The sequence below is a fragment of the Asparagus officinalis genome, chromosome 5, assembly GCF_001876935.1.
Source record: "Asparagus officinalis chromosome 5, Aspof.V1, whole genome shotgun sequence".
Classification (NCBI taxonomy): Eukaryota; Viridiplantae; Streptophyta; class Magnoliopsida; order Asparagales; family Asparagaceae; genus Asparagus; species Asparagus officinalis.
Window position 1 is genome coordinate 110,573,296 of NC_033798.1, and position 11,607 is coordinate 110,584,902.

Below are 11,607 nucleotides of genomic sequence, written 5' to 3' on the forward strand. Positions count from 1 at the left end.
TATTAATCACTCAAGTCCAACTCAATCTAGGTGTACATTGTCATAGTATCTAATCAATACATGCAAACTCCAAAGTTGGGAGATCAATTTTTTTTTTTACTTAAATTCGTGAATGGTAAGATTTGAACTTTTTATGGAATGAAAAGCCGGCTCATGTAAACTCTTGAGGATATAGTGAGAATTGAAGATTATGTTTTATATTTTAACATTCATAGCTAATTTTTAGTAAAAAGAAGGATGCAGATAAACTTTTTGGGCATTAAAGATACAGATACGAAAATCTTGATATTCTACATGCTGATTTCTTCTGCACGAGGAGCAGCCTATGGGAAGTACAATACGCAATCCGATGAAAATGATGCAATAGTTCCATTAGCTTGCGGTTAAGGCCACAATTTGAACGTTTGGAGAGGGTGAAGATGCAAATATTCTCTTCACACACCGAGAGTTATCCGCTCCTTTCCTTGCATTTAAAGGGTCCTTGTCCTTTACAGCCAAAACTCAAAACTCCGGCAAGCAAAGAACAAACCACACTTAATTGACAAATCCTCCCCTATATATAATTAGTCCATATATACCGAAGCCATACGCTGTCACAACCATCAAAATCTTTGCAATTAGAGTCTTAGAGAATTAGACTTCTCAACAATTAGTTTACCTTAATTAATCGCTGACATGGCCGACGGAATGAAGCCCGTTGCTGGTTTCCTTCTCCTCCTCAACTTCTGCATGTACGTCATCATCGCCGCAATTGGAGGCTGGGCTCTTGACTTCGCTATTGACCACGCATATCCAATTGGTATTTTGATCTAATTCATTTAAATAAGCTTATAATTTTGCAAATACATGCTCTAAGCTATATGCATGAGGGTGCAAGTGTTAACTGCTCACCAATCCTAATTTGTTTTATTACCACTTATTACATGTCAATGAACAGAACTTCATATTCGTGAAGAATTTCTATACGAGTTTAAAACCGACAGAAAAATATATAACACTATGGTTATTTGCAAATAAATTATAAATCAACTAACCATAGCCAATACTTGTAACAGGGCCTGGAGATACTGGGGTTGTGCCACCGGACCATTACTCTCCGGTGTTCTTTCCGATAGGGAACGCCGCCACCGGATTCTTCGTGACTTTTGCGCTGATCGCTGGTGTAGTTGGCGCTGCCTCCGCCATTGCCGGAGTAAACCATATACGGTCCTGGAACTCCGATAGTTTACCGGCCGCAGCCTCGTCGGCGATCATCGCTTGGACTCTAACCCTCATAGCAATGGGGTAAGCCAAAATTTGTCATCAACATTGTAAACAGTTGCTAGCGTGCAAATGTTTTGAGCAAATTATCTCCTCGGGCACTTTCATCGGGATTTTCATTTCTATATCTTATCCCTTCTTGTTTTTATGTAGTGTGTTTTCCTTGAAACCACCTTAAAATAGAGACATCTTACAGAAATTATTTTTCATTTTCAAAGTATACGTAAATCAATTTTAATATAGGTTTTTGCTCTAATCAACCACTTCATAATCAAATTTTCACTAGAAATAAAAATAAAAAATAACTTTAAAATACACATTTTAAGGTGCGTCAGTTTAAATAGACTTAAACATTAACAAAGCCGAGTCATATACCTTCGACGTGAGTTTTAAAATGTATTTTAGGTGTTTAAAAAGAAAATTTTGATTGGGAGGTAGTTGATTAGAACAAAAACTCACTTTATGGAGTTGTTTATGTATAAATTGAAAATAAAAAACGATTTCTATATAATGACTCCATTTTAAGGTGGTTTTTAGGATAAAACCCTCTTATATATATAAGATGCTAAATTAATATATATTTTTTTATGGAAATGCTAAATTAATAATTAGTTTCAGTATAAAAGAGAAAATCTGACATTGCTACCAAGTAAAAAGACTTATTTTTCTGATATATTTTTGCAGTCTGGCTTGCAAGGAGATTGATCTAATGGGTCGAAACGCAAAATTGGTAAGTTAGAAAGAATTTAGTTTGAGATTTATTTTTCGTAATGCCAAGTTGCTCGAAGTATGAATGTTTGTTGCATATATACGCAGAGAACAATGGAGGCGTTTGCTATCATTCTTTCGGCGACCCAGCTTATTTATATTCTAGCCATACACGGAGCATCATCTGCTATAGTAGTAAGATCGAGGGTTTGAAACACTACGCAGAGTTGCGAGAATTATGGGATTGTGTGCGGTTCTCCTTTGATTTTATGCATCTTGCGGTTTGTTTATATTCTTTGAGTGACGGTCATTTGGATTGATTGGAGTTGTAAAGTGTGATATTGGAGAAAGAGATATTTAAAAGCACGTGTTTGTGCTTTGTTTTAGACGGAGTCCGAAGCGTGAAAGAAAATTTTATTTAAGAATATATACGTTTAGAGGTAGACCATACTAATCATTTATGACAGCAACAAATACAATCAAACATGTTAATCATATAACGAGATACCTTACACTCAGCTAACTCCGCTTGCAGAGAACAAAAGATTTTCTGTTGCATTTGATGAATGCCATTTCTCTGTTGTTCGACACGCGACTAGTGAGTTTGCCCGATTTCAGCTACTTTCGCTCTCGTGATGAACCACCCGACGATATTTTGGCGTGATGCATATTCATTGATGGTGGGTAGTATTAATTTCCATGATTTGAAGTTTAAATAATATCAATTTTATATGTCGTTTACTTAAAAAAAAAAAGAATTATTTCGAACGTATACAACTATACAAGTGCACATATAAAGTGGAACTAATTGCCTTTTAGGGTGTGTTTGGATTTCAATGGGGTTAAGGGAAGTTAAGGGAAACCAGGTGAGAGAAGGGAAGGAAAGGGAAGAGAGTTCTCTTCCCCCTTGGTTACACACCAATTTGGGGGGTAACAAATTTACTACTATTAAGGGGTGAACCAAGGGGAACTAGGGTGAATAACTTCACCTCCTAAATGTTCCCAAACAAGGTGAATGATTCCCCTAACTTCTCTTCCCCATTATCCCCCTCAATCCAAACAAGCCCTTAAGGTTAGTTTGGGACCCAATTGTTTGTTTTCGGGCCACTTAAAACAAACCCGGATCCGTACTCTTAGGGGGTTATTGGTTGGTGTAATTTTGGGATAAGTGGGATAATTATCGGGACTTTACTTTATGGTTTTATTTATTAGGACAATGAGATTGAGATTTTACTTTAAGGTGTTATTCATTGGGACAATGAGATTAGGATAGTTATCTCACTTTTCCTAAAATTATCCAATTTCTATACAAACTTTTTGTTCCAACCTCCAAAAATTATCTCATTCTTAACTTTGGGACAATCACAAGGAAAGCGGGATAATTTTGAAGCACTAATTTATTAAATATCTAATATATGTTAATTGTATTATAATATATAATATATCTTAATTATATTATATTTATAAAATTCTATTATAATGCAAGATAATAAAATATTATATAATATTATCTAATATAATATTATTATATCATTATTACATATTGGTTAATATTTTATATATTATAATATTAGTATTATATTATTATAAATCTTACTTTATATTATTTAGTATATATTTTATTAGTTAGAATAAAAATATTATTATAGTATTTTTATGATATAAAATATTGTATTATGATATAGTGTCTATATATTTAATATAATAATATATTAATTATATTGTAATAAAATTTATTATATAATAATACTAATTTTCTTATTAATTCATTTTATATTTAACTAATAGTCTTAAAAATAATTGTCAATATTATGGTAGTTATAAGATATTAAATAATATTTTATTAGCTAAATAAATCATAATAAATTACTATATATTAAAGTATGATTAATATACATAAATTAATATAATATATTATATTATTAATAATATTTTTTATTAATAATATTAAACATATTACATAGATATTATGATTATTATAAATATTTATATTTAACAAAGGAGCCAACACTGATTATTCTATTTAAAGTAAGTAATTATCATAAAAAATAAAATATTATATTTTTAATAATAGTTAATATTGGAAATAATATATAGTATTAAAGTATAAGTATTATCTAAAATAATAAATATTATATTTTTAATAATAGTTTATATTTGAAACTACATATTAATTGAATTAAAAAATATTAAATATATTTATTAAATATATATTAAATATATTGTTTTTATATTACATTAATTATTATATAATATATCATATTATTATAATATATTATATTAAATTAATTAATAACATTAAATATAGTTATAATTAATTAGTAATTATAATATAGTATATTATTATTATGAGATGAGGGAGGCCTTTGGCCTCCCCCTCATTATCCCTCCATTCACACCCCATTATGGTACACCACCCCACTAAGTGGGGGTAACTCTTGGGTACTCAACCTATTCACATTGACTAGTATAAATATATATCATAGGCCTTTGGCCTATGGATGTGTTTTAAACACGTTATCAGCACGAAGTGTTCTTGAATCCCTGAGCCATAAAAAAAAATATTTCCTTCCTCTTTTGCGCATTGAGATCTGGTTCGTTGCAGCGGGAGCGTTCGACGGATCATCGCAAGGAGGCAGCGTTCTACAGATCTTTAGTATCGATCGTCCCTAGATCTTTGATCTAGAGGTAATTACTATAATCCGTAGAATAATATATGTCAACTGGAAAATTAACAGGAAAAAGGGAAAAGTTTGTTACTATTCACCGAGGGTTACTGTTCACTCGGGAATTTTTCTGTTTATTAAGCAACTTTATTGTTGTTTATCTAATCTAATTAATTTCATTATTTGTTGGCATAACTAGTAATTAATACTATTAGTTAATTGCTATTTAAAAAAATGACTGTTCACAAAATGTACCTGTTACTGTTCATTTTATCTTAAAAGTTAGAGCATGTAGGTTTTGCACTGTCGACATCATAGTCTCATGCACACGTCTCAGAGCCTAACTCTCAAAACCTATCCACATGCAACATCTTTAGATTTTTCATGTTTAATAATTACGGAAGGTCCTGAGATCGCTCTGCCGTTAGTAATCTAAACTAACGGTGCGTATGATATGTCTCCTCGTGGCCCACGTAATTATTAAATATTTAGGTTATATCTAATTATATGCCTGAGATGTTGCGCAATTGTTATGCCTGTTGCATATATTATTATTAAATTGCGTGGATGTTTAAATAAATAATGTTGTGGTTTTTGGATCAGCCTGTTTGTCACCAAATTTAAATTCCTTGCATTTTCTTTTCCTTCTGAGAGAGAAATTGTAGTGAGTATATAATTGTAAAAAGTCAAAGACCGGTGTATTCTATTAAAGACGAAAGCATTTTTGCAAAATGCAGGGACCCCCAAGGGTTTTCCAAATTGTATTTTAATTTTATGTTTTTTGTTATCTTTGGACTGTATAATCGGACTTTGGACACTTTTTATTTTTTGGTGACGGGCTGATCCACGCAACATGTTTATTGCAAGAATTTTTAATTCCTTATTATTAATTCATGTCTTTCAAATGCATAGATAAAATGGCTAAGATAGCGAGAGTTGATTTCGAAGTCCTTGACGATGCTGGCAAGAATTATTTGAGTTGGCATGTGGACCTGAAGTTCCACTTACGTGCCCGGGGCTTATTAGCCACAATTTCAACTCCTGCTCCACCGGTTCCGGCCACTGTTACGGGTAATGTTGTAAATAATGCTGAGGTTGCTACTACAGTGATCGTCTCTGATATAGATAAGGCGAAAGCCATTATCTACATCAGGAGACATATTGATCGGACCCTGAAGGCCGAATACCTGACTGTAGAGGACCCAAAGGAATTGTGGACTGCACTTGAGGACCGATACAAACATCAGAAAGATGTGATCCTCCCACGTGCACGTTATGAGTGGGAAAACCTCCGACTTCAGGACTTTAAGTCCGTAGCTGAGTATAACTCAGCACTTCATAATATCACCTCACGCCTGAAGTTGTGTGGTGAAGAAGTTTCGGAGGAACGCATGTTGGAGAAGACTTACACATCCTTCCACGAGAAGGATGCAATCCTCATGCAACAGTACCGCGAACGAAAGTTCAAAAAGTATTCTGAATTGCACTCCACCCTTCTGATGGCGGAGCAAAACAGAGAATTGCTTTTGGCCACTCATAACCTACGCCCTGCAGGCTCAGCTCCTCTACCCGAAGCTCACATGTTTACTCCCAGAAGCAGAAGAAAAAGCATAAGGGTAAATTCAACAAGGGGAAAGCCCCTAAGTGGCAGGCCAGATGTCCACCCCAGAAAAACAACCCTCCCCAGAGCAGCAATAGTGAGGGAAAGAAGAAGTGGAAGAAGAAGACCACTGAGCTGTCGTCCATTCGCAAGAACACTTGGGAGAACAAATGCCAGAGATGTGGCATGACTGGACATTGGTCCAGAAACTGTCGCACTCCGCGACACCTCCAAGATCTGTATCAAGCGAGCCTGAAGTCTCCTGTTGAAATAAATCTGGTGGAAAAGCAGCCGTCTACTCAGTTCACTGCTGATGACTTCGAAACGGATGATCTTCTCGACTAGATCCATGTTATCTTTATATGCATTTAAATTCTCATAGTACTTTCATCTTTAGTTCTTTACTTTCCATGTAATGCACTTTACTTTTTAATAAAGATAATTATTTTCTTTAGATTAAAATATTGCATTCATGTTATAGATGAAGTGTGAGTGCCATGTGGACAGTGCCTCGACGCACACAATCCTTCGCGAAAGAAGCTATTTCAATAGCTTATATGATTATGACGATCCTGTAATTACGATTTCGGGACTATCTAACATAATAGAAGGATTTGGTGAAGCAATGATATTGCTCCCAAATAAAACGAGACTAATAATAAAAGATGCATTATTCTCTCCGAAATCTAATAGAAACCTCCTAAGTTTCAAGGATATCCGTTTAAACGGATATCACTTAGAAACCAATGATATAAATGAGGATGAGTATTTGTATGTAACTCGTCAAAAAGATGGTTCAAAAACTATCTTAGAACGATTCAAGGGACTCCCGTCGGGTCTCTATCATACATATATTCAACCAGTAGAAGCTAACATGATTGTGCACCAGAAGTGCCATTCTTCGACGAAATTTAAACTTTGGCATAACAGACTGGGTCACCCAGGATCAGCAATGATGCACCGCATCATGAGCCAATCAAGTGGGCACAACCTGAAGAACTTGAAGATTCTTCTGAAGGGTGATTACTCATGTCTATCTTGTTTCCAAGGTAAACTGATCACGAGACCTTCCCTTCTGAAAGTGGGATTAGAGTCTCCTAGCTTCTTGGAGAGAATACATGGCGATATTTGTGGGCCTATTCACCTCGCAAGTGGACCATGTAGGTACTTTATGGTACTTATAGATGCATCAACCAAGTGGTCTTACGTGTGCCTTTTGTCCACCCGCAACTTAGCTTTTTCAAAGCTATTGGCACAAATTATTAAGTTGCGGGCTCATTTCCCCGAAAATCAAATCAAGAAATTACGTCTTGATAATGCGGGAGAATTCACTTCACAAGTCTTTCAAGACTATTGCTTAGCAACTGACATCGAAGTTGAATATCTTGTAGCACATGTTCACACCCAGAACGGGTTAGCAGAATCTCTAATAAAGAGATTGCAATGGATTGCTCGTCCATTGTTGATGCAATCACAGTTGCCTGTTGAGGCTTGGGGTCATGCCATATTGCATGCCGCATCGCTTATCAGAATACGACCCTCTGGTGGCCATATTTTGTCACCAATGCAGCTTGCTTATGGTGCACCTCCGAATATCTCATATTTGAGAGTGTTTGGTTGTGCAGTTTACGTCCCAATTGCTCCTCCACAAAGGACCAAAATGGGTCCACAACGTCGTTTGGGTATCTATATAGGGTTTGATTCGCCCTCTATAATAAGATACCTTGAACCCCAGACGGGTGACGCATTTAAGGCACGTCTTGATGATTGTGAATTTGTTGAGGATTCATTTCCTAAACTTGGCACACAGTCCAGGAAGCCTGACGCTTCTAAGACCATTTCTTGGAACACCAAGACTTTGTCTCATTATGATCCGCGTACTAGTTAATGTGAAGATGAGATCCTGAAGATTCTTCATCTTCAGAATACCGTACATTTACTTCCGAATAAATTCACTGATAACCAGAAGATTGTCAGATCACATGTCCCTACTGTCAACACGCCAGCTAGGATTGACATCCCCAAAGATGGATGCAATCCGCCGACAGCAGAAACGGCTGTACCTCAATTGAAAAGAGGACGTCCACCAGGTTCGAAGGACAAAGTCCCTCGTAAAAGAAAAAATCCTGGAGAAATAAAGATGAACCCAACACAGGATACTGAGCTCAGACCAGCTTCCTCTCCCCTCCTAGATTCCCCTGAAGAGGAACAAATAGGAGAAACATCATTAAATTTTGTACGTACTGAGGAGGTACTGGACAGAAAAAACACAGTCGTCAACGATGACTTTGCGTTCGATATTGCCGTTCACGTCACTGAATACGACGATGACATTGAACCACGGTCTCTAGCGGAATGTAAACGCAGAGACGATTGGCCAAAGTGGAACGAGGCAATAGGAGTAGAGCTGGACTCACTCTTGAAACACGAAGTCTTTGGACCTGTAGTCCAAACACCTGAAGGTGTAAAACCTGTGGGATATAAGTGGGTCTTCATCAGAAAAAGAAATGAACACAACGAGGTTGTGGCTACAAAGCACGACTTATAGCACAAGGTTTTTCCCAAAGACCGGGAATAGACTATGAAAAAACATATTCTCCGGTTATGGATGGGAATACCTTCCAATTCCTAATAAGCCTCTCATCTCTGGAAGGCCTAGAAATGCAGCTCATGGACGTTGTGACTGCATATCTATATGGCAATATAGATAAAGATAACTATATGAAACTCCCTGAAGGATATAAAATTCCACCAGAGATAGCAGATAGACCTCGGGACGTCAATTCTGTTAGGCTTCAAAGATCATTATATGGTCTTAAACAATCGGGGAAAATATGGTATAACAGACTAAGTGAGTTCCTTGCTACGCAAGGATTCACAAATGATTAAGTCTGCCCGTGTATCTTTATAAAAAGATCGGGAACAGGATTCATTATAGTCGCCGTCTATGTCGACGACTTAAATCTCATTGGATCTCCTGCAGAGATAGCTGGGATATCTGAAAGCCTTAAGAATACTTTTGAAATGAAAGACCTAGGCAAAACAAAGTATTGTCTTGGCTTACAGATCGAACACCTTAAGGGTGGTATCCTGTTACACCAATCCACATATACACGGAAATTACTTAAAAATTTCCGAATGGATAAATGTCATCCTCTTAGTACACCAATGGTTGTTCGATCATTGGATGTAAAGAACGACCCCTTCCGTCCGCTGGAAGAGGGGGAGGAAATGCTAGGTCCTGAAGTACCTTACCTCAGTGCCATTGGAGCACTACTATATCTGGCTAACTGTACGCGTCCTGATATAGCGTTTTCAGTTAACCTACTAGCCAGATACAGTGCAGCGCCCACAAAGCGCCACTGGAATGGAGTTAAGCATCTTCTGCGCTACCTCCAAGGGTCTATAGACCTGGGATTATATTTCCCGAAGGGTGGGTCTCCCACCTTAATTGGTTATTCAGATGCAGGTTACAGGTCTGATCCCCACACCGAGAAATCGTTTCAACGACGTTCCAAAGTTCGTAGCCAAGAGATTGGAGATAGATCTTCATCCTACACTTCCAGTAGTTGTAGTTCGTGCCATCGAACATTGGAGGACGATTTGTAGAGTGACCTTCCTTGAATTGTGATGTATTTGACAATGCCATCTTTCACCTTGCTCTGATACCAAATGTAGGATCTGAAATAGATACACTTGAACACTAGAGGGGGGGTGAATAGTGTTCTTTTAAAATTATTGCAAAGTAGATAATAAATTGCAAAGAAAAAATGGCAATCTCAGAAATTTGCAAACACAAACACAAGGATTTTATACTGGTTCCACCAAACTGGTGTACATCCAGTCCCCAAGCAAATCCCGCTTGAGAGTTTTCACTATGATTTTGAATAAACTTACAAAATCAAATGCAAACCTGACCAATTTGCAAGTTCCTGCAAATTGCAACACCAATTGACAAACTCCTTGTCAATTTGAACACCAATCTCTAACCCAAGAGACTAACCCTCTCACAACCGAGAGAAAACTTGTTGAAGAAGAACACAATGATCCTATAAGCCTTGAATGTGTAATAATGTGCAGCAGTGGCTTAGGATTCTTTTAATCTTTGTAAAATTGCCTAATTGATTTGTTTTTGATGAAAGTATATAGGCAATTTCAGAAACTCTTCTTTTTCAGAAAATCAGAATGTTTTTCACTTAGGAAATTGCTCAAGAATCAAAGCTTATGGGTATGTATATTTTTCCAATTTTTCTGAACAAATAACCTATATATACCCCTTGAAAAGACAAGTTTTTAAAGTTTGAAAACGTTTAAAAACGGCCAAAAACTGTCAGATATTCAAATTCTGAAAACTGAAAAACTGTCTCTTGTAGTCGACTACTGTAGTCATTAGTCGACTACACTGAGTTCAGACAGACTCTGTGTTTTCGGAAAATGTTCTCAGTAGTCGACTATAATGATAATTAGTCGACTACACTGAGTTCAGACAGAAACTTGAAAATTTATATTTTTCTTCAGTAGTCGACTACTGTAGTCATTAGTCGACTACACTGTAAAAAGACAGAAACTTATGTTTCTGTCAAACATCTCAGTAGTCGACTATAATCTCTATTAGTCGACTATACTGTAAATTGACAGAAACATGTATTTGAGTTCTATACATGAGTAGTCGACTACTATTCTAATTAGTCGACTACTAAGGTAAAAAATTCAATAAAAAAGAGTTTTTATAATTAAGTTTTAACTACTATTCTAATGGTTAACATAGGGGATTTCTATAGTTAACCAACACACTAAGCCTGTGTTAGTGTGTTCTAAAATTATGGGTGTGTGCGTGTGTGTGATCAAGGCTTGTACAAAAATTCTAAGTAAAGAAAAATCAAATTACATTATCTTTTGTTCTTCATTTTCTTCACTTCAAAATGCCTTGATATCCACTTGCACTTGTACATATTCTGATATTGAAATCTGCATATGAAAGTTAGTGCACACACAATATAGATTGTTATCATCAAAACACTATCATGGAGATATGATAGTCAACATATGGGTTGTACTCTTTTTCCTTAGGCTGATGGTTTTTTCCCACTGGGTTTTCCACAGCTAAGGTTTTAACGAGGCAAACAAGTTTACTCTGGATCCAGAAGTATCCACCCCATTAGCTTTACGAACCCTGAAGTGTTCATAAGCTAAACCCAAGGTAATGGATGGATAAGAGAGAGTGAGGGAGGCCTTTGGCCTCCCCCTCATTATCCCTCCATTCACACCCCATTATGGTGGTGTAACACCCCACTAAGTGAGGGTGACTCTTGGGTACTCAACCTATTCACATTGACTAGTATAAATATATATCATAGGCCTTTGGCCTATGGA

The 11,607-nt window shown here is 36.3% G+C and overlaps 2 protein-coding genes across 2 annotated transcripts; both read left to right on the forward strand.

Annotated features, from left to right (window-relative positions):
• Positions 583 to 2,354, forward strand: LOC109843337. Its single transcript, XM_020412273.1, has 4 exons — positions 583 to 799; positions 1,056 to 1,284; positions 1,945 to 1,990; positions 2,077 to 2,354. Exons 1-4 carry the CDS (start codon positions 676 to 678, stop codon positions 2,179 to 2,181), a joined length of 504 nt encoding a protein of 167 aa, XP_020267862.1. The 5' UTR covers positions 583 to 675; the 3' UTR covers positions 2,182 to 2,354.
• On the forward strand, positions 5,552 to 6,579 carry LOC109842369. Its single transcript, XM_020411256.1, has 2 exons — positions 5,552 to 6,105; positions 6,189 to 6,579. The coding sequence occupies exons 1-2, from the start codon at positions 5,552 to 5,554 to the stop codon at positions 6,577 to 6,579; spliced, it is 945 nt and encodes a 314-aa protein (XP_020266845.1).